This window comes from Myripristis murdjan, chromosome 5 (assembly GCF_902150065.1).
Source record: "Myripristis murdjan chromosome 5, fMyrMur1.1, whole genome shotgun sequence".
Lineage (NCBI taxonomy): Eukaryota > Metazoa > Chordata > Actinopteri > Holocentriformes > Holocentridae > Myripristis > Myripristis murdjan.
In genome coordinates, this window is record NC_043984.1 from 17,175,224 (window position 1) to 17,199,607 (window position 24,384).

The 24,384-nt window shown below is 42.2% G+C and overlaps 1 protein-coding gene across 2 annotated transcripts; it reads right to left on the minus strand.

Moving 5' to 3' along the window:
- Window positions 1–166: 166 nt before the first annotated feature.
- patz1 (POZ/BTB and AT hook containing zinc finger 1) lies at window positions 167–23,478 on the minus strand. Of its 2 annotated transcripts, XM_030050685.1 has the most exons (6): window positions 22,110–23,478; window positions 13,311–13,374; window positions 12,960–13,131; window positions 8,943–9,101; window positions 4,733–4,945; window positions 167–4,282 (listed from the first exon to the last, which is right to left on the minus strand). In XM_030050685.1, exons 1-6 carry the CDS (start codon window positions 23,363–23,365, stop codon window positions 3,804–3,806), a joined length of 2,343 nt encoding a protein of 780 aa, XP_029906545.1. In that variant the 5' UTR covers window positions 23,366–23,478; the 3' UTR covers window positions 167–3,803. The 2 variants fall into 2 exon arrangements, with proteins under 2 accessions (XP_029906545.1, XP_029906543.1); XM_030050683.1 differs by lacking the exons at window positions 4,733–4,945; window positions 8,943–9,101.
- Between the last annotated feature and the right edge of the window lie 906 nt (window positions 23,479–24,384).

The window sequence follows — 24,384 nt, forward strand, 5'->3', positions numbered from 1 at the left end:
TATTTACTTGAGGTTTAATGAACATGGGCTTGTGTATGTTTGTATCATCACAGGTATGGAACTGAAAATTCAATAAATATATTGATTAAAACCACTGAAACCAAGAAAACTGAACTGAACAACTGAAAATAAGAAAACGAGGACATCAGCTTTTTCAAATGCAATTTATTTGATACTCACCTCTGTACCAACAAGAGAGATGAGACTCAGTAACAGAGTACAAAAACAAATATCTATAGAAAAGTATGCTTATATTGAAATATGTCCAAAGACTTTATAACAAAACATGTAACTCACATGTTTTAAGAACAATCTTGTTGAGTACGATGATAAAATACCAAGTTAACATATTGTACATCTTCTGTGTGCATGTCTTTTTTTTGTTTGTTTTGTTTGTTTTATACAAAAGTGTCAATGCAAGTCACTCTGTACAATTTTACCCACCCTTTCTAAAAAAAGAGGACCTTTTTTAATCCACTGCTGTGCACAATCAGTATTTGGAAGGCACTTTGCAACAGACCAAAAGCAGAAAGCAAAACTGGAATCTGGGCCTAAATAATCAAACCAACCTTTTGTGTTTGAGAACCGACATGAGTGAGAAATAATTAACACCGAGAGGAGTTTAAAAGCAAGTTGTCAGCCAAGACATCGTAACAAAGATATTTTTTTCCTCCCGGCATTGTCCATTTGTTAAAAAAACAAAACATAACAAAATTAAAAAAAAAACAAAAAAAAAACACACAAATACACCCTTTATTACTTTTGAAGAGTAAATACTAGTGCATGACCGCAGACTGGATCAAAAAAGGGAACAAATTGGTCAAAGACATGAGTCGTGCGTCCGGCAGTGTGAGGGCTACCAGAGCAGAGTGACAGTGCAGTGAACAGTGAGAACACTGCCACCAACCAGTGATCGACATTCAGTCCCCAGCTCGACGCGCAAACCAAGACAGAGCACCCGACGTTTACTCTGTGCATGCAGTGAAGACACTTTCAATCAAATGGCCATAACTTAATATCCCTCTACAGAACGGACAAGAAAAAATTATATACATGTACAGGACCACCACTGACAAACATTGATCATATATTGGTTGGATCATATATATATATATTTATATATATTTATATTTATAGCATGTGTATAAGAATGGTATATACACTTGTTACAATCACAATATAACCATAAATAATATAGGAATGTACTGAATTTAACAGACTAAATTAGTCAAATAATCGAACAAAAGTATACAAACCAGAAAAAAAAAAACATTGATCAAGCACAGAGACAAACACAGACAGCCTACTCAGCACACGTATACACACTTCTGTTCCATACCCATCACCACACACACACACACACACACACACACACACACACACACACACACACACACACACACACACGCCCTTTCCCTGTTAGACCGACTTGATTTGCATCATCATACATGTAAAACGCACAGAGGAAAAACACTGACACATGAAAGGGAATATTGGATATCATTCAACTGATGTGTGTGATGTGATAGGAGTCGATGTACAAACAAATAGCGATTTAGCTCAATTTTACATTACTGGTCCACTGGTGAAAGCTACACGAAGCAAAAGCAGATCTGACAGGAGGGGAGCGACAGGAGTGTGACTGATGGAGATGAAGCTGAACGCAAAAGGAGGAAGAAAAAAAAAAAAAACACAGTTTAGTCAAAGCAAAGTGGAATCTGTAGGGGCTGCATTGGGTTTGGTCAGTTGAGAGGCTGGTGTTTCAGTCTGAGAAGAACTCCTCTGCCACTTCCCCTCGTGAACCTCTGCAGTCGACACGGGGTCTGAGTCCTGCTTGCAACACACAACACACCAACAAACACACACGTCTCCTCTATTTAACATAATTTAGAGTGTAAAATTATCAAAATTAGCAAACCACAAGATTTTTGTTTGACAATAAAAAAAAAATTGTACACAAAACTAAGAGGGCATGAATAAGTTAATAAAATATAATCTACATTTCTCAGAAATCATAATTGTCACACCTGAACTTGGTCCCTGTTCAATATACAGAATTGATTCAACACACAAGTGATTAAAAAAAAAAAAAAGACTTACTAACACTTTCACTGTAAGGGGTATACAAAGAGCCCATTCCTAACAAGCTCAAGGCATGTTTCATGACAAATATCTTCATTTCATATTAACGCCACCTAATTAAAAAAAAAGTCTCTCCTGGAAAAAAAATACACCTGTACACTGTATAGGTAACACTTGAAGAGTGGCAGACCCATCCTCTCTTCTCCACTTTTTCTAATTAATATAAATACTCCACATTTTAACAAATCCTCCCCTACAAAACAGGTGGTGGAGGGCTCTTCACAGCCCAATGTGTCACCAGCAGATTTACGTCCATCAGCCAGTCCATCACCGTCTCTGCTCAACAATCACAATAATTCTACTTTATGAAACATGAATATTGCAGGAGGCCGGCGTGGTGAACATTAACGGTTCTCCTACCACTGGGACTCCAGGCAGCTTTCAATTTGAGCGACCGGCCTCTTTGAACAGCGATTTACAATGAGCGATAAATGTGGATCTCAAACGCAATTTAGAGCAACAGATTTTCCATTGATGTTTGTAAGCAAATTTATTTTCTGAAACTGAAGATAAGTGCAGAAGAGTATATGGGATTTACTGGTGAATTATTTGTGTTTATCAGTGCATTTTGCTGGGGACTTGTCATGAATATTTAAAATTAATGTGATTTAATCTTGGCTAGGCTATGATAAACAAAGCACTGTGGTGTTTTTTTTACTTCTATGAGGTAGCTGAATTCTTCACTGTTGGAGCAGAAGTCGTATCCTTCCTGGCATGTAAAGGTGTCAGACTGGCACTGTGTGGATGCCTTTGTGAATTTCGTTGTTTGTGAAGTTATTTCTCTTAATCTTTTATGAAAAAAAAAGTGTGACTTAAACCTTAAATCGTCTCTCATCAAGGTCCATGACAACCGAGGCCATGTGTGTTGTGGCTGTTACAAAAATGAAGTGCTCATTCATAAATCAGTCATTAAATATGCCGTGAGCCTGTTATGAATGTGGTTACGTTGCTCACAAATAAATTCTTAGCAAAAGTCTGCTATCAAAATTCCACACAACTGAACAAAAATATTACCAAATTATTTGAGGCCGACTTTCCCTGCCCTTAAAAAAATAAATGGATTTTTTTCTAGAAAGCAGCAGAGACAACAAACTTCAAATATTGATTCAGCCCTCTTGTTGCTCTGAGGTGCAGACACGTGTGTTGACAACCTACGGAGCAACAAAGAATACGAACCATTACATTTAAAAAGGTAATGGCCAATGGTAGGTTTCCCAAGCACATTGCTGCATTTAAATAATAACGGGCAAACAGACAATGATTCGTTCTAAGGACTCCTTAAATAATTCATCTAAAGTCAATTAACATACATGTAGCTACGAAAGTTTGATTACACATACACCAGAAACAAATGGAAAAACAATGAAAAATGAATGTCAAAAGATCATATTAAGGGAAAAAAAAAACCTGACATTTCTTTATGCAGAAAACTGAAAACACTGTACATACATTTTTCCTACTCTGAAATAGCAGAAATCACATGGCAAAGCCAGCAAAGAAAAAACAAACAAACAGAAACCAGATGCACAGTGAGCGACGCAAAGAACAGCAAAGTAGTCTTGAGGCAAAGTTATTACCAAATACAGAGCGTCCCAGGTGAGCAACCCAGCTGTGTCTTAAGAATGAGAGGCTTCACTAGAACAAAATCTCCAGTGGACAGGTCACTTCCCCCCGAAGTCGATGCCGCTCTGACCTGCCTCTGTGTCCACAAGTGAAGAGGCAAAAGCAGACTGGACTATCTGAAAGCCGAAGGACTCGAGCAGAGACATGTTCTGTTGAGGGGAGAAGGGGGAGGTCAGGGAGGGGGCCAGCTCGCTCAGGCCGGACCCCGTCACCCCCTGGCTCTTCTGGGCTTTGTGTACTCTGTGCTGGTGCTTGTTGAGGTAGGACTTGGTACGGAAGGCCTGACCACAGGTGCCACAAGTAAACTTCTTCTCAGGGTCCGTCTTGGCTTTGGCTCCCTCTGGAGAGCCCAAGGCCCCTGCAGAGGCTCCGTTACAGGCTAAAGAGGGCATCTCGAGCTCCTCCCCGTCAGGCTTGCGTGGAGACTTGAGCTCGTCACCATTGGACAATTCACCAAACGAGGGGTCTGACTCTTCAGATTCCAGATGAGGACATTTCCCAGCATTTTCCTGCCCGTCTGAGGTGAACACAAAGTGGGTGAGAGGGATGGGGAACAAGAGAGAAAAGGGAAAAGGGAGGAAAGAGAGACACGAATTAGGACAAATGCAATATAGAACAAAGTCCTCCAGCTACACAGCCTCCATCCAGTAGTGGGCTGCCACCTGCAACAACTTCAAATTTAAACTTAGGAGGTTAAGTAGGCAAAATATTCATGTGCCGACATCAAATACAAGTGTGGGAAATTGTGACAATTGATTTGATTTTACAGGTTAAAAAAAAAAAAAATCTGGCAAGACATATGTGATTACAGGTAGCTGGTTGTAGAAGTCAAATTCTCAGCTCCCCAAAAACTGTACTAGTCCAAACCATTTGCCCAGTGTCCACTGAGAAATCTGCTGTGCTCATCCAATCAGTGGGTTGTGCTAGTACCATGCCCCCACCCACCCTCCTGCTGGACTGTACTGACCTGCAAGAGGCCCATGGAAGGGAAAGCCAGGCACCCCGCCAGAGCGATACTCCCAGAAATATGGAGCCCCACCTGACTTCCCCAAGAGCAGCTCAGGCTGCAGGCCCAAGGTTGGAGGGCCAGGCTGGGGAAGAACGGGGTGTCCAGAGAGCCCATGAAAGCGACCCTCTGCCTCAGGCGAGGTGACAAGCTGCTGGCGACTGGCGCACAGGTCTACACAACGCCCGGCCAGAGAGAAAGGAAGGGGGAGGGACAGACATAACAGGCCAGCGGAAACCACAGACAGAATTACCTTCATTTCATCACTATCATTGCAATGCTGTCTGTAAAGATGCATGACTAGATATGACTAAAAGTTCTGCCAATGACTTAAAATCTTTTTCCTCTACCACTTGCCCTTCAGGCAAACTGCTGCTTCCTGGACTAACTGACTTGTCGTTTAATTTCATTCCCCAACACTTTCCAACTCAACTGATTATTAAGAAGGTAATGTAATGATGGTATGATAATGGTGAAAACTACACAGTAACTCATTTCTCTAACAAGCCACATTTACACACTTACAGGACAAGTTTGCTATTTTGGAACCGAGGCCCGATTTACAGTCATCATCCTCAGACGTAGACCATCGTTTCACCAGTCACTTCAGTCTTGAACCTGATATCAATGTGCTGCAGACTCCTGCTCGGCTACAATAGTGGTCAATGGGTCAATTGTAAATGGGTTTGAAAAACTGAGATGATCCATTGCTTTTACAAAATAGGAAGATAGGTGTATGCGCTTATCATCTTATAATATTTTCCTGAAAAATGTATTACAAACCAGGCATTTTGTCTATAGCTAGGGGCTGAGTCAGTAATATTCTTTTGAGACCTGTTTTGGCTGCTTACACACAGGACTCCAGAGTCTAGCTACAGCAAGGAAGGTTACAACTTGAAAGATAGTGTTTGGTTTGTGAAATAAAGTAGTTCTGTTCCCAACGGTTATGATGATTTAATGATCGTTTTGCAAACCCTTTTTCAGGAGAACATTCTGAGAGTTTATACCAAGCTTCCCCTTTAGGAAAAGCAACATTAGCTACGTTTTTTTTTTTTTTTTTAAATCCCTTTACGATTCGTCTCATTGACCACTGTTTGTAGCCGAGCAGGGGCCTGCAGCACATGAGTATCAGGTTCAGTAATGAAGCAGCTGGTGAAAAGATGGTCTCTATATCTAAGAATGATACCAGACAATTTGTAAATAGGGTTAAGGTTCCAAAATTGCAAACTTGTCCTCTAAAGTCCTCTAAAATAACATAAATTGTACACTATCTCAGTGTAGCATCACAACTATAAGGCCATTTCAGGAAACAATATGTTGTTACATCCAAGTCAAGAATAGAATTAAGAATAGATTAAGTGTACTTTTTACGAGAAGTTTTAACATAGTGCCACACATAGCATTGGTCTATTTCCTCTTGCAAATGACATGAAACTAAATGACTATGGTCAAAACTGCAGTAAATATAGTGACAATACACATTACTAGTGACGATTATTTGTAGGAGTAAAAATTTGTGTTCAAAATGTTATGATGAAATGCTGCTATGAAATAAATCATTGTAACCAACTGAGAGCTGCATCATTTGGGATAAATGTTAAGTTTCCTGAACTAAAGCAGTAAAGCCACTCCACTATAAGAGCTCAGTGCCTTGCTCAAGAGCATTTCAGTAGCTACTTGGGTGAGACCGGGCTTATCTTACCCTAACACTGTCTATACTTTTATGGTGACAAACTCAATTTAACCATGAAGATATTGTTGCACTCAGGTTCAATATTCTACCTTATACTGACTAGCTTGTCATTCATTTAATCAAAAATCAAGTCTCCACTGGTGAGTAGGTCTTTCCAAAAGATCACAGACCAGTTTTATTTTGAGCAGCTTACCATGCACGGCAACATTTACATTTTAAAACCCATTTGCTTCAATGAAATAGCCTCATTCTACGGGCCGTTAGATTGTCTACACAAGGAGCGCTTGCACAAAACCGATGGTAACCCAAGGGCTGTTCCTCAGGTTCAAAGAAAATGTGACAACTGTTGTGGATGTCAATTTATATATGTACAAAGGGCTTACAGCTGAACCAGTAAACATGCATACATATCATATTACAGTTATACTCAGTTTGCCTCGCTTCATGTCTCCAGCGTACCTTGGCAGGAATAAATACAGTGATGAAGCTAGATGCCGAAAGCCTCACTTCCACAGTTGGGCTGAACGATTAGTGGTATGGTGAGTAACCATCCCAATGGTATTTCCACCAGGCCACAATTTGGCATGGACCGTGCCAAGTGCAACAGATCTGTTCTGGTGGGATGGCTTAATGATGTGGGTGTTCACTGATTGGTTTCACATTTGTATCATTTTTGTGGGTCAACACTGGGGTCAGCCAGCTCGGCTGACTGATGTTTTTGCTCATCCTCTGTTCAAAATTGTTCACATCCTGGATGCTATTATCACTGTATTTTCTTAGGTATCCCCTAGTCTTAATTTGAGCAGCACGACAGATAGAAAAAAATAAACTGTAATTGCTGACATGAGCCTGGAACATCGCAGAATGCCAAAATGCTGCCATGGTAACCATTCTGCCAGAGGTACCCTACTATTTCCACTCATTTTTATAAGCTACATAACCTGCAGTGTGTACATAAACATGGCCAACAACTACAAAGCCTGTATAGTGCTGTGTAAAAGTTAATGTCTGATGTTAAGCGCATCACCAGAAACGATTTAAGCCCATGAAATTTTTCAAAATACTCTAGCTCCAAAAAAGTATAACTATAAATACAGAATGCCTAAGGATTCGATTAGTTAATTATACCTGCAGCCGCTCTTGTATAAACTGATGAATAAATTATTAAATAATTTTAGGATGTGACACATAAAATGACACAAAATCACCAGTTTAAATGATTTACTAGATGTCTGGCTGTTTCAACTAAAGCCAAATTCAGGGAACAATTTTTGTTAACCAACTCTATGATGGAGCTCTCAATAAATTCAATGATTTACAAGGCCAAACTTGGTTTGGCAGCTAGCCCAACAGCATAGTTTTCAAAAGGTCTAGGCTCATTTGAATCATTGTTATTAAGTCAATGATGTCAAAGATTATTCAAGTAAATTTCACAGAGACAAAGATTTTCTCCCTTTAAGTTTTGTTTTCATGTAATAGGTGTGGCTTGTAGTTCATGAGTCACTGTGCACTGTCTCTATGCTACTGGTTCCCACCCCTTTACCCCCCAGAACATGACACATCTAAAAAAGAAAAAAGCTCCGATGAATCCAAGGCAAATGGTGCACACATCAGGACAATCATGCATCAGTGCATTTTTGACCACTGGGTGATGGACCAGCCAAGCAGAAACAGACACTGTTAACTATATACTGCCATGGCCATGCTAAACACACAGACAAAAATAAATACAACAAAGCACCGACTTAGCACTGCTAGGTCTTGCATGACGCCTGAGTCAAGCATTTTCAATTCGAGACGGAAGGAAATACTAACAGCCCACTTCAACTCCTTTTGTTACTGTCTGTAAAATTGAACAAAATATCTCAACCTATTATATTCCCTATTTTCATCATTCAAAAAAAGAGCTAGGCCCACATCTTAGTAAAGGATGCCAATGATTTAAATCATCAAACTAGATGAAGACGTAATTAATCATGATTTATATAATACAGTTAATACCCCTGAAGTTTTGGTAATTTGGGACGTCATACAATTGAACTTATGGTCCTCCTATTGATTTCTTGATGAATTGTACTATACTGACAAGACATGTTGTCATTCACCAAATTGTACTATACTGACAATCATGCTTTACATGATAAAAAGGGTCTAGCAGTTATAAAATATAAATCGTTGAAGAAAATCTCACTCTTCCATAACACTGCGCAAAACGTCATGCTACTTTCCTCCTCATATCAACCAACACTTTGAAAAGATGTTCCCTGTTTTATGCTAACAGCAAAAACAACCAGCAGATGGAATCTAAAGGTAGAACAATGGGAGATGTATGAGCAAAAAAGCTTGGCAGCACAGGCTGATGTATGCTTATGTTTTAAACACAGACAAAGATGCAGCAGCACGTTTCCCCAAAAAAAGCAGCAGAGCAAATGAAAGCCAGAAACATGAAAGTCTGGGGTGGGGCGGGCGGCTGCTTGCCTTCCACTGAGCACTGGCGTCCCGTGAGGTAAGGGGTGCCGTTGTGCATCTGCAGTTCCCCCCTTGGCTCAGGGAAGGTGTGCACTGTGGCTGGGGGGGGCACTGGAGAGCCATGGTGTGTCTTTATATGCACCTTAAGGTAGGATGCAGTGGAGAAACCTGGGACCAGGAGAAGAACAAAGAACAAGGCAATTGTTGCACACACTCAAGGCCTTGGCTTTGAGAGGGGCGTCCTGTAAACAAAGACAGTCAGAAGGAACAACATCTATCCAGTGTCAACCCTGACTGGTTTGGAAACGTGAGCAACAGTGATTAGGACCAGTGTAAAAGTGAAATATCGATAGTTAATCCATGAGCAGTTCATGAAATCCATCTCTCTTAAGTTTGACTCTAACCAATGAAGAGCACACGAACATCTTTCAGGCAAAAGGCAAAATCAATACACCTCCACTGTATTTAGCTTTAGATAAGACGTGGGTGAGATCTGGCTTGGTCCACCAGCTGGTTCCTACTGGTGTGCCAGGTCCCAGGGAAACAAAACAAAACAAACAAAAAACAAAACAAGCGATTAAAACTCTTTCCAATTCCAATGTCCAATTTCACCCAGCTTTGCACCTTGTAGCTACAGAAGACAGAATTTTAAAAACAAAAATCCCATGAGGTTGTTTTTCTTGAGAAATAAATTATTTTTATTTAATGTAAACTTCTGATTGCCAAAAGCTGGATCTAACGGTTGTAGGTAAAAAGCCTACTTTTGTAATTACATAAAGGCATACTGCTATTAACTATTAGCTATGTAATCCTGTTTACTAACATGGAAACTTGCAAAGCCAAATGTGCAAATTAAGATCAGCGGCATCTCCGACTTCACTTATTAGCCTATTTCTGTAGACAATAACAAAATTAATGCCTCAGACTTAAACTATACTTTATCAGATACAATAAACAGCTAGTTCACATTTAAATGGATCACATTTGCAATTTTCATTTCTTTGGTAATTCATGTCCTAAATCAATTATAAATCACACAGCATAAGCTGTTAGATATAGACTTAATGGTTTCTCTGTCCTCTGCTGACCATGTGATCATTCTGTATGTGGCCACTAATGAAACATGATGGATGTGACTTTGCCAAAAATAACATCTTCAAGGAAATAAAAATTGCAACGTGCTAATGACAGGGATACACCAATCTGATGACCAGTATCAATACTGGAGCCAGCCTAGGTGAATCAAGTGACATATAAGTGAGGTATCAGCATTGCTTGTTCAATCAACATTCAATGCATTTACAAACCATGCTTAGTTAATCTCCTGCAAGTCAATCTGCTAATGTATTTGGGCACTTGAGGAAAAGCATTGGAAGAAATACAAAAAGAAATATTAAAACAAATTAATTACACCATTACAACAGAAAAAGGTTGAAAAACAAAAAAGGTATTAGTATTGGATGCACTGCACTGGATAATTTGGCCCTCTTAATGGCGGAAAATATGGCTTTGGCCATTTAATGGAGCATTTGGAGTGACTCGGGTGAGCATGTGCTTGATTGGCCAAAAATGACATTCAGACATTCTTTCTACATAACAACAGGTCTCACTATTTGAATATTTATTTTTGTGCATCATGTCCACAGGACGACAAACTGTTATGAGAGACATAACTACTTGTATAGGTATATTTACTTCAACATAAAACTATCTTTTCAAAGATCTGTATACCTACAAATCACAAAATAAACAACTAAAATAATTAGTTAATGGTATTTAGAATGGACATTCGACATACCAAACCAGCTGTGCTGTGATAAGCAAGGAACAACAACTATCATTTCCCTGACATGAAACGGAAAATAATAATCAGGTTGTTAGTGGTGGAATGGTAGGGAAAGTCCAACATAAGAAGTCTCCATGAAAAGTAATGGTCCATCACGGCCTTAGAGACCATTAAACAAACAATGTAAATTAGTAAATGTGTTTCAAGTACATAGAGTAACCACATTCACCAAAGTGAGTTACTAACCAGAAAAGGTGACTGATTCACACACTTCACACCATGTGCTCAGAACCTTGTCCCTCTAAATCTCCTAGTGTCAGTGGAAAATATAAAAAATTGAAGTTTTTTCCTCAAGGTAGCAGGTACAAAAGATACTAGGTACAACAGCAATTTGCAAATAAAAGGTACATTTGAGTTATTATGAGACAACACAACACATCACAAGAAACCTTTCCAGAGCCAGTGTCAAATCTGCACAATCACACCTGCAGAACCATTAAATCGCTTTATACACTATATGGACAAAAGTATTAAGACATACCTCTTAATCACTGAATTCAGGTGTTTCATTCAGTCTCACTGCCACAGGTGGAAAAAAATCAAGCACCCAGCCATGCAGTCTGCCTTTACAAACATTTGTGAAAGAATGGCTCATTCTAAAAGAGCTCACTGAATTCCAGCGTGGTACTGTAATAGTAATGCAACAGAATGCCACTGTGGCAACAAGTCAGTTTTTGACATTTCTTCACTCATAGATATTCCACAATCAACTGTAAGTGGTATTATTGCAAAGTGGACTTGACGAGCCCGCATAGAGCCTCAACTGCAACCCCATCCAGCACCTTTGGGATGAACTAGAACAGAGACTGTGAGCCAGACCATCTGGTTCATCATCAGCATCTGACCTCACAAATGCTCTTCTGGTTGAATGGGCAAAAATTCCCACAGCCACACTCCAAAATCATGTAGAAAGCCTTTCCAGAAGAATAGCTTCTGGAAAGCTGTTACAGCTGCAAAGGGGGGACCAACTCCATATTAATGTCTATGGATTTAGAACGTGTAATGTGTAGGTGGGCCAATACATCTGTCCATATAGTGCATGTTGGGCAAGGCCCCAACCACTCCTCAGACATATCATACACGTACACACCTATTCACTTTAGATTTTGTGCACTTCATCCTGCTTACAGACCCCACAAAACCACAGGAGTAATAAATGTTCTTTGAAAAACTACTCTGACCACCCAGACAGCTGGACAGATATACAGTGTATGTTGTGTAGGGGTGGTAAATTGAAATGCAGCTTTTAAATGCACAAGACCAAAAGGGCATTTGCGCATTTTAAATTCTGGTAGAAGTCTGCACAGTCAACAAAAAATCACAACAAAACTGCTGAGCAAGAAGAGCTGCCATGTCAAAGTGCATTCCCAGCATGAAGCAGTAGCATAAAACACTCACATAGGGAAAAAAATCTGAAACCAATGAGAACGGCTCTGTCAAAATGTTAGGAATGAAGGTCTTTTCACCAAAACATTATAGTTATTACTTCCATCTAAGGTTAAATAACACAAACACCAGTGTCATCAGGTCAGTTTTGATGCATGCAGCTACACTCTGAGGAGCTGAAATACACGAAGGTGTGTGAACTATTTTGCAGAAGATTGCAGTACTTGTGCTACCTCGTGTGCTGGCTCTTAACACATACTAATTCAAACTCAATAATGCCTTCCCGTTTTGGTGTTGGCTTTTCATGTAAGAAAATATTACTCAAGGGAACAGCGGCTGACTAGCCAAAATGAATAAAGAATGTTAGGTGTGGGTGTATCACCCGGACAAGTTTAGGAGCTTTCTCCAAAATAGTTTTTACCACAGCATTTTTTTGTCAAAAATTTTAACACCTTTTTGCAAAATTACCTCTTGCCAAAAGGTGAGAAGCGGGACATTACACCAAGAAAAAATATTGTGACCTCTGGAGTGTTCATAGGCAATGTGTCTGCGGGGGATGACAAACCTTGGTGTAGCTCCAAGGCCTCACTGGGTTCATATGAGCCTGCCACACAGCCAAACAGTGTATGGCTTCTTGTTTTCATTTTATACTCACAGTATCTCTGAACCCACGGTGTCTTTTTTTTAGCATGTGGGATGCAGCGGTTTCAAATGAGCTTGTAGACATCTATATCATGCACAGACTATAATATAGCCTGTGTAACATGCATTACACAAGCTATGAAATGAATTACCTTTGTTGCAAATGCCACAGTAGTTATGAGTTCCTTCACTGTGTTTCTTGAGGTGGTCTGTCATGTATGCAGCCCGCAGGAACTTGCCACATACTTTGCAGGGGATTTTGTCCTCATGACAAGCAAGGTGTGATCGGAGGCGATCTCTTGTAGCAAAAGAGGCATTACAAATCTGAAAGACAGAAATTAACATCTGAAAACCCTCACCACATACTTTGATATAAACCCACCATTAGCTGTCTTGATTCACTGCTACCTGTGATAAAACTTGGGCGACAAGTTTTGCACAATCAAAAACCCAAATGATTTTTGTAACATATCTGTTCTTGAAATTGGATCTGAAATATTCACCTGGCACTTGTGGGGTCTCTCCGTTGTGTGAACTTGTTTGATATGTCCGTTCAGATGGTCTGGCCTGAAAAGAAAGGGGAAAAAAAACACTGTTCTCTATGGCAAAACCATGTGTCCTGCTCCTCTTATCCTGTGGCCCTGTAACCAAACCACGTGACTCAAGCAATACCCCAATGTTCTTATTAGCAAGGTAAAAGCATCACTGCAAGATGACACTTTACATTGCAAGCTGCTGTAATAATTGACCGAAAAGAGCAAAGAAGTCAAACTGTAATTGTGTGAAGCTTTTATACAAGTTAATCAATCTAGCTACTTGTTTGTAACCAAAAAGTAGGCACAGTGCCAGTTTCTCATTAAATCTATAAGTTCTAAAATTATATTAGTGCATACAGCAGTAGGAAGTATGGCCAAAAATGTTACCACAATAAAACTTGTCACACTACTCAGTGACAACCATGATCACACTGTATATCGAATCATTATTTCCACTCTATTTTTTGCCTGTTAATGCTGACGTTATTGTATTCTTCACTGACAAAACATGACAAAACGCTTCACTGCTGGCTGTGTCAACTGGCAGTATATATTTACAATCCGGTGGTGTGTTTTGGGACGTAGGGCACGGTGCTGGAAAAGGCTGAATCTACAGTTTACTGCTGAGAAGTAATGTTAAGCCCTCTCCACTATATATTAGTATTACCAGGGAGGCTGGGTGATTGGCAATTATTACCTCAACACTACAGGGATTTTGTCTTATCCAGAAGGAAAATGTCAGTGATTTTCTCTGGATTCCGCAGTAAAAAACTTCTGCTGGAATTACCTATTACATTTTGAGCTACCTCTGGCATCCTGGAGAAACTGCAATCCTGTCACATCTAGGGTTTTGTACAATTACTGATTTCCACACTCAGAATTTGAATTGTAAGATATATATGGCATATTAGATACACATGACCAATCTTTAATCTTTAGATGAAATGATTAATCACCTCCTGGGTAAACTGTCCTTGCAGCAGCAAAATAAAAGGGTTCAGTGGGGAAGAAGAAAAATATAAGAACACAAAAAGAAGATAAACCAAGCAATAAATGAAAGACAGAGCATTTGAGCACAATTTGGGGCCAATTAGGAATAAGAGAGGAAATGTGGATGAGGTTACTCCCCCACTGACATATTTTACCATCCTGATGACGACAAACACCCAAAATCAAATAAATTAAATCCTTTCCTGTTTAAATAGCCAATACATTTCTACACTACCGAAGTTGAATGACCTTTCTTATCAGCAGGGATGTGTATCTCTTACTGTGTAAACGAACTTGTGCTTGGCTCTACAAAAGTATGTCAAAAGTACGTCTAGAAAGTATGTCAAGGTCATGATTTATTAATTCATGCACATAAGGTAAATTTCGTTCCCATGTTTTGGTTAGGTTGTACACACAAGAGTGTAGTTAGGTAAAGCCAGCCAACATTCAAGTATGGAAGCAGGAAACTGGTGTGGTGGTGTAGTGCTATTGTGATCGACTTACTAATCAAGAGGTTGTCAGTTAAAAGACAACATGCCAATACTTTTGTTTTTCCACAGCACTGGTGGCAAAAGCGTTGCCATGTCTTAATAAATGAAAATGTTTAATTCCACTAAAAACTACTTCCCTTATCAAGAGCAATGTGCCAGACTTGTCATCTGGTTTACAGGCTGCTCTGCACGGAGAGTGCTAAAGACACAGTAGGGCTTTTTGGGCACCAATAATCACTGCAAATAATCATGGTCAATACACTGACAATCTGAATGTCAGTGCTGAATGGAGCAGCGCAGCAGCCACACCTGGCACAAAAAGAAAACAAGAAGGGAAACATACACTGAATACCAAATCTTACTTTGGGGAAAGAAAAATTACTGTTGGTCAGCATATCTGATGAATTAATATAGTTATTGTAAACTGTTTAAACAGTTTAAACAATATGAAGTGTTTTGTTTGGAAACTGTCATTGTGATTACAGGGGCTCCTCACTGAACTTTTCAGTGGGAGGGGGTTAGGAGGCGCACAGAACTGGGGCAGGCAGGACAGTTGATTTGAGATGGAGGCTAGACAAAGTGAATTAACATAAAATAACTTTCGTTATGGCTTGTGTGACATGCTGGTTTTGGACTGGTTGTATTAAACCCCTTTGCCTTCAACTCTCAGTAGTCTGACCTTCCCCATCTCCTCTCACAACAACCCACAAGTACTGTAGATGAGGTTTCCCTGGCTTCCAACTACAGTGCCCTATACAACATTTGCTCGACAGAGACAGTGCCCTAGGCCACAGCAACCGCATTTCAGAATTTCATGCTCAAACTAGATATTCTTTCATTCACCTGAATTTATTTCAGGAAAAAATTAGATCTGATTTTTCCCTTCCACACTAGAGCTGCAGATTTGTGAAAGTCTCATTATGATTACATTGCAAGTCGAACTGTTGAACCTTCAGATCCTGCAGAGAGCAATCTGGTAATGAAGACAGGTTCACAATCTATAGCAATATTTAGTAACTTTAAAATTTAGAGCAATGCAGCTACAAATGTTTTACAGTTTGCCACAGCAACACTAGTTATGAGTTTGCTTTCATTTCCTCTCTTTCTGGTGATCAGCTGTATGCACTTCTTTGCCAGAATGGCTAGCAAACACACATTTTCCACTACAATTTAAATATGCATGTCTGAGCAGAAGCTGAAACACAAGTTGTCAGGTCAGGGCATCAGTCGCTAACGCTGTCAAGTGGAGTCAACCTCTCTGTGAGCCAAGTTGGATAGATGCTGTGAGATGAAATGTTCAGAAATTATGAGGAAGACACATGCCATATATACTGACTCACCGTCCATGCCTATATCAGCATTTGATAGTTTCTGTCTCTCTTTATGTTCTGATACAGATACATCTTTGTTTTGTGCTGTTAAACATTTTACTGTTATCCTAGACAAACAAATGTGGACCCTAACCACTGAAATACACGTGTCCACTAAAATGCTAAATGGCAAATTATGGCTTGTGCATGGCTAACTGCATGTTGTAATATAAGCACATATTTTCCCCAGACTGGTTCTGCAGGAACCTGTGTATTTTTAGGTGCAGAGGGATGCAGAGTAACCTTATGGCAAAAAAAAAAATGGCTGCATGAAGGAGACAGAACTTAAGGTATGGCTCTTAATGCACATGTTGTAATCATTTTGTCTTTCTGATTTCACAACTAACTCAAGAAATATTGCGGTATGGCTGCAGACCGCATTCCCAGGCCCCAACCGTCTCAACATTTGCACTCTTAGCCCCCAAAATTAGACTGTAGACACTGCTGAAGATATTGTAAAAGATGAAAGAATGACAGAAAAGTTACGTTAAAATGAAAATGAGGGGGACAAATGAATGTTGTTTGTTGTTTCAGAAAACAACAAAATCTTGCATCCATTTTTCAGTTTAATCGTTATGTGCTGTTTTTTTTGTCTGTCTGTTTTTTTTTAGCTAGAACAGACCTTGTTCTTTTTGTTTGAGCATCTAATTTAAAAATCTGAAAGATAACATTTTACTCCAAATCAAGTGACTGACACAAAATTTAACTTAATCTTGCAGATGCAAATCCACATAATTAACTATGTGAATTTCAAGAGTTGGGCCTATGGACCACCACTGTTACACTTAAATATCTCTTAAATATCTTTTTATTCCAAGATGGCGGCGCCCTGTCCGGCTGCGGCTGCTTCGGCTCCCGGTAACATAGCCACTTTATCGGTAATTTCGCCATCTAGTTCAGTGTTTTTAGCATCACAAATTCAGCGAAACAGTGCTAGAATAGTATATGGCCGGCAGTTTATCATTAGTATTAGAAAATTTAGCAACGTAGACCCCGTAAACCCTGTAAGCCCAGAGACGCGGACCGTTCTACACAACCTCGGTCTGCTACGCCGGTCAGATCCAGCGGATCACAGAACAGCGGAGTCTCCCCCCAGCGCAGGCCACCCGCGGAGACATCGGAGGCGGTGCGAGAGGAAGCAGAAGCGCGGTTGTCGCGGTGGACTTACAGCTAAGCTAAAAGCTAACCCGTTCCGACCGCCGCTTCCATCAGTCCTGCTCGCCAACGTACGCTCCCTGGAAAACAAACTGGACTACCTGAAGCTGGACTTAATCACGAAACGGGAGACAAGAAACTGCTGCATTATCATTCTCACCGAGACGTGGCTCAACTCTTCTGTCCCGGACACCGCCATCAGCCTGGACGGGCTAACAACATTCAGGTCCGACAGGAGCCATGCTCTCACAGGTAAAACACGGGGAGGTGGTGTTTGCATTTACACTAACAACAGCTGGTGTAACAACGCTTCTCTGGTCTCCAGTCATTGCTGTGTGGACATAGAGTTTACGATTGTGAGATGCAGACCCTTCTACCTGCCCCGGGAATTCACCAGCGTCACCATTGTTGCTGTTTACATTCCGCCCAGCGCTAACTGTAAACAAGCCCTGAGTGTTCTTTACCGTGCCATCAGCGACATGCAATCCACACACCCGGAGGGCGTTTTTATTGTTGCTGGGGACTTTAACCAGGCCAACATGAAGACTGTGCTTCCGAATTTTTACCAGCATGTGGATTTTGCTACTAGAGGGGAGAATACACTGGACTTGGTTTACACAAACATCAAGAAGGCATTCAGAGCAGCCCCCCGCCCCCACCTGGGCTCCTCAGACCACCTCTCTGTTATGCTAATTCCTGCATACCAGCCTTTGCTCACCAGGGAAAAGCCGGCTGTGAAGAAGGTGAGAGTGTGGCCTGAGGGAGCCATGTCTGCACTGCAGGACTGTTTTGAATGCACCGAATGGAGCATGTTCAGAGAGGCTGCAACAGACAATCAACACACCAATGTGGGGGAGTATGCTGCATCTGTGTCAGGCTACATACAGTGGTGCATGGAGGAGGTTACAGTCACCAAGACTATCATCACACGGGCCAACCAGAAACCTTGGATGACTAAGGAGGTGCGCGAAAGACTGAGGGAGCGCAATGCTGCATTCAAATCTGGTGATGCGACGGCACTCAAATCAGCGAGGGCAAATCTGAACCGTGCCATCAGAGTAGCAAAGCGCGCCCACAGTCAGAAGATCCAGGGCTTCTTCCAGGACCCCAACAACACCAGACAACTGTGGCAGGGCATCCAGACTGTCACCGACTACAAAGCCACACCCACACCCTGCCAGGATGACATCAGCTTCCTCAATGAGCTCAATAACTTCTTCGGAAGGTTTGAAGCTCTAAATAAAAATCCTGCGAGGAAAGCTACCCCCCACCCCGATGAACAGCCACTCAGGCTTGAAATCACTGCAGTGCGGAGAGCCCTGAGGAAGGTCAATGCACGGAAAGCTGCAGGCCCTGACAACATTCCAGGACGGCTGATCAAGGAATGTGCAGACCAGCTGGCCCATGTGCTCACAGACATTTTCAACATGTCACTGAACCAGGCTGTTGTCCCCCCGTGTTTCAAGTCAGCCACAATAATTCCAGTGCCCAAGAAACCAGCCATCACATGCCTTAACGACTTTCGCCCCGTTGCACTTACATCCACCATCATGAAGTGCTTCGAGAGGGTGGTTAAGGACAACATCATCTCCATACTCCCCCCATCATTCGACCCGTTCCAGTTTGCATATCAGCCAAACCGCTCCACGGAGGATGCCATCTCCACTGCTCTCCACCTGAGCCTGGAGCACCTGGAAGGAAAGAACACCCACGTACGGATGCTGTTCCTGGACTTCAGCTCAGCATTCAATACGATCATCCCCCAGGACCTGATATGCAAACTGGAGCCCCTGGGCCTCAAAACCTCCCTGTGTAACTGGCTGCTGGACTTCCTCACCGACAGAACCCAGTCTGTCCGTGTGGGGAACAACACCTCCAGTGTCATCTCCCTGAACACCGGCTCCCCCCAGGGATGTGTTCTGAGCCCCCTGTTGTTCACCCTGATGACCCACGACTGTCGCCCCAGGTACAGCAGCAACCACATCCTGAAGTACGCGGACGACACAACAGTTGTGGGCCTCATTCAGGACGACAACGAACTGGCTTACAGGGAGGAAGTGCAACACCTTGTGGACTGGTGTAAGGTGAACAACCTGGTCCTGAATGTCGATAAAACTAAGGAGATTATCGTGGACTTCAGGAGATCCAGACCCAGCCACACACCCCTCCTCATCAACGACACAGCCGTGGAAGTCGTGAGCACTACCAAGTACCTGGGGGTGCACATCACCGACAACCTCGGCTGGTCACTCCACACCTCCTCCCTGGCGAAGAAGGCACAGCAGCGCCTGCACTTCCTACGGCGGATGAGAAGAGCCTCCCTCCCCCCTCCCATCCTAACCACCTTCTACAGAGGGACCATCGAGAGCTTGCTGACCAGCTGCATCTCCGTCTGGTCTGGGAGCTGTAGGGCCTCAGACTGGAAGTCTCTGCAGAGAGTGGTGAGGACGGCGGAGAAGATCATCGGGACCTCGCTCCCCCCCATCCAGGATGTAGCAGACAGCCGCTGCCTATCCAGAGCCCACCGGATCATTTCTGACCCCACCCACCCCCAGCATGGACTGTTCTCCCGACTGGCGTCTGGCAGAAGGTTCCGCAGCATCCGCTGCAGACAGCCAGACTCAGAAACAGTTACTTCCCCCTGGCCATCAGACTGCTCAATGCCAAATAACTTGTCATATGGACAATACATTTCTGTGCAATATATCTTTACGGAGGTATGGTTTCTTCAGGCCCAGGGTGTGTAGCCCAGTCCGGGAAACACCCCTGGGATGAGGAGAATTAATTACCTCCTATTTGTGCAATAACCCCCCCCACCCCCACCCCCCCTCCGCCGCCCGCGCCGCCCAGCAGCTACGTATGGACAATACATTTCTGTGCAATATCCCTTTATGGAGGTATGGTTTCTTCAGGCCCAGGGTGTGTAGCCCAGTCCGGGAAACACCCCTGGGATGAGGAGAATTAATTACCTCCTATTGTGCAATAACCCCCCCCCCCCCCCCCCCCCCGCCCGCCCAGCAGCTACGTATGGACAATACATTTCTGTGCAATCTTCCACTGTTAACACTGTTTAGTCAGTTGTTTTCTTTTTCTGTTGTTTACATTCTGTTCTTATTGCACTCGTTATTATTTACACTGGTTATTCAGTTGTTTACGCTGCTCAGTCCGTTGTTTACATTCTGTTTTTATCTAGTTATTCTCAATTGCACTCATTATTATTTATACTGGTTATTCAGTTGTTTTACACTGTTTAGTCTGTTGTTGTACATTCTGTTTTATCTAGCTATTCTAAATTGCACTCATTACTATTTAGCTCCTGTTTTTTAGCACTAGTTATATAGACCATATCATACCAGTTATATAGACTATATTTATGTATAATATTTATATTTATATATACCTAAACGGTCCCACAATTCCATCTCTGCTGTAATCCGGAAGCCAAGCAACGACATTTCGTTGCCAAAATCTCACTGCTGTGTTTTTTTTTTTGTGCAATGACAATAAAAGAAGTCTAAGTCTAAGTCTAAGTCTAAGATATATTTTATATTCAGACATTTGGTTTGGTAGATTTGGTTGCAAATTTAACAAAATTATGTAATATTGAAGCATGCAGCCCATAGGCTACCAACTAGTTCGAAAATTCCAAAAGTAAAGAAGGATCAAAACTATTTGGTAATATCAGCAGGCTGTTCAAACTGTTTACTACTGTCAAATATGATTTGTACTGTGTTTAACCTCCAAAGCAGTAGATGGTGATAGTGAGCGACCAACGGGACCCTGAAAGAGCAGGTCCGAAGAGGGCTGGTACCTGAGAGTGTGGTCTGCATGACCACAGCTAAATGATAATGATGTCAGATCACTTTTCTAGTTGTGCAGGTGTGGAACAACAAACGCATAAAAGATACTTTATCAATTACAACACCTGTCAATTGTGTCTCACGAAAAAAAATCTAAAGAAGAGTTGACAGACTGAGTTGAAGGGAGAAACTGGAAATCTGAACATCAACCTCTTCCCCTGTCCAACCTCCTGACTCCACTTTATTTCTACGTAAGGCAGCATGATGTCTTGTCACAAGGCATGTCATGCACCTGTCTTCTTTTCTTGCTAAATTTTTACTTATTTCACCAATTGGCCCACATCAGCCCTAGACCTTCCACTAAAGCCATAATCTGGATGCCGAGGTGTTCCAACACCTCAAAACCACATTTCTTTATTTCTGAGTCAGCACAGCAACTTAGAGGCAAACAAACTACTTCCATCACTTTTTGTTGCAGCAAGTGTGGTCTCACTTGTTGGTGGGATACTGAAAGGTGAATTATGAATTATGAGTATTTATTGACGCTTGCATCTCTAACCATATGTATTTCATGTGTAGATGTATCACAGTTGTATCTGTGATCACAACAGACCCTTTTCACAGCATTTTGACATGACATAGCAGAGTAAACACAGATGTTATCAATGACATTAATTAATGTTCTGCTCCATTTAGGGGTACCAGAGCCTTTTCAGGGCCCTGGCTCTATAAGACATATATCTATATCTATATCTATATCTATATATATATATAATTGAATCTTCATTAATGTGATTAATGACAACTGTGTTTACCTTGTCATTCATGTCAAAGTGGCTTCTGAGAAAAAGGTCTATGTAAGGAACACCTATCACATTACACTGCAATCTTTGTTGGTGTCCTCCTAGGCCTGTCTGTGGGAGCTGAAAGAAAATATGATGAGATGGTCCAGCAACTCACCTGGAAAAACCTTTACCACAGCTTTGGCACACGTAAGGTTTGCCGACTGACCCGTCGTGTGACCGCACATGGTATGACATCCTGTCCTTGCGTTTGAACCGCAGCCCGCACACATGGCAGGCGTACGGTTTTTCCCCGGAATGGGAGAGCTTGTGTCTGTTCAGGTGATAAACGTCACGGAAAACTTTCCCACAAATGTCACAACCAACGTGCCGCCTGGTCCTCTCCCGTTTGCGTCCGCTGTCTATCGTCACCCCCCCGTGCAGCTGCATGCCGTTTTCCACCAGACCCGACTGAGGGTGCGACAACAATGTAATGCCGCCCTCTGTGGACAGCCTGTCACCGACCATGTTTACACCACCCGTGGACGCTCCGTGCTGCGCTTCGTGGTTTTTCAAGCGAGAAGCCTCCGTGAAAGCCTTGCCGCACGTCCCGCAAGGAAACAAACCATTGTCTTTAGGGGTGCTATGATTGAAATGAACAGCCTCCACTACACTGACTGTGGGTTTCTTTGGTCTTCCCCTGTTTCTCTTCGACCCCGGAGAGCCAGTGTCGGAGTGGAAAGCGCTCCCCGTTATTTCCGCGGACGGAGATACGGCTAGTCCCTCGACAGGCTGCAGTATTGGCATTGACGAGTCGCTGCCGTCGTCCAGTAACACAGCATCGCTGGGTTGATTCCCGTCCACATGCGTTTGTCCGTTGTTAGCAAATGTCTGACCATTCACCAACATGCCCGTCCCGTTTACCATATCCTGCTGGGCCACGGGGAAACCCAACTCTGCAGCCCCTGTGGCCTGGAAAAGACTGGCATCTCCTCCCCGTGAGGTCGGGACGAGGATTTGCACGTTAGATTGTTTAATTACCTCCTGACATATCTCAATAACCGAGCGCATTAGCAGAAACTTGGCAGCTGTCATCAACTCCGGAAAGCACTCCAGACGTACCACAATCCTGGAGGTGTAGGCGAAGTCCAAAATGTCTTTAAAAACTTTAGGGCTGATGGTATGCATTTCTAGTTCCTTCGCATCCCCGTCGCCCTCCGACTGACAGCTGAAGACCGACTCAAAATACTCACTGCACGCCGCCAGCACAGCTTTGTGGGCAGGGAAGCTCTCCTCACCGACGCGTAAGATCACATCGCAAAACCTGCCTCCATCTTTCCTCTGAATGTTGAGGTTTTGTAGCATCTCCGCACTGTGCTTGCTCACCTGGTAGGTGTAGGAAGAAGTCCAAGACGGCTCCACTACTTTCTCCATGCCGAATTCATCCAATAAAAATTGTATTTACAGCGATAGTCGGAGAAAATGAGGGCTGCGTACACGATTTTTGTTCGGTTGAAATTAGCTAGCTACAAAAAACCAAGCGCCCCTCCCCGTCGTTTTAGCATCTAAACGCTAGCAGCAGCAGCAGGGAAAAAATGGCAGCCCCCCAGCTTCCTGTGAACTTTGACCTGTGTTTCTTCAGGGGTGGGGGTCGTTTTTATTTTTCTCTGGTTTCTCTATTACGTTACAGTGAACGCGACAATTTTCTTTTGAGTCCCTTATTTATCAGCAGTTGTTCCTCAAGAGCAGCGCTCAGCACCGCAGGGGTCTTTTGTCTACATGCCAAAATGTAGTTGCCCTAGCCCTCTTCCTGCCTGGGCTGTTTGTTACCCCCTCCCCCATTCATAACCCGAAAAAAAACGTCAGGCGAGCGCACTAACCTAAGCTCTTTCCATTGACAGGCTGGCAATTTCTTCCCTTGTAAATTAATTTTACTGAAGGTAAACAGTATTCAAGCTGTCGTGACAATAGTTGCGCGGAAAACTTAAAGTAAATAAAGACCACGAAGATACTGAGGTGCTCTTACACACACACACATACTCTATATATGTTTATATATTCAGGTGTAAGTGGATGACCAGTTTTCGGATGATCTGTGGAAATTATTAAAACAGGGTTTGGAGATTATGGGAATGACAAAGAGTAGTTTCAACTGTGAGCGGTGGGTCATCAGTGGCTGGCATTGCATTGCATGTGATGTCATCATTATGTCAAACTTAACCTGCGAGTGGTAGTTTTCATTTTTCCAAGCGCTCACATGTACAATGACTAGTTGGTTATTTGCCTCTAATGTTTTGGATGAAGTTACAAAGCTAAACTGCGACGCATTCTCGAAATATTGTCCTATAAATTGCAGCAAACATTGATTAGGCTACAAATCCAAAATGTCATGTATTTTTTGCCTCATAATTAAAGTTGTCTGTTGTCATACAGATTTATATATTCAAACATGT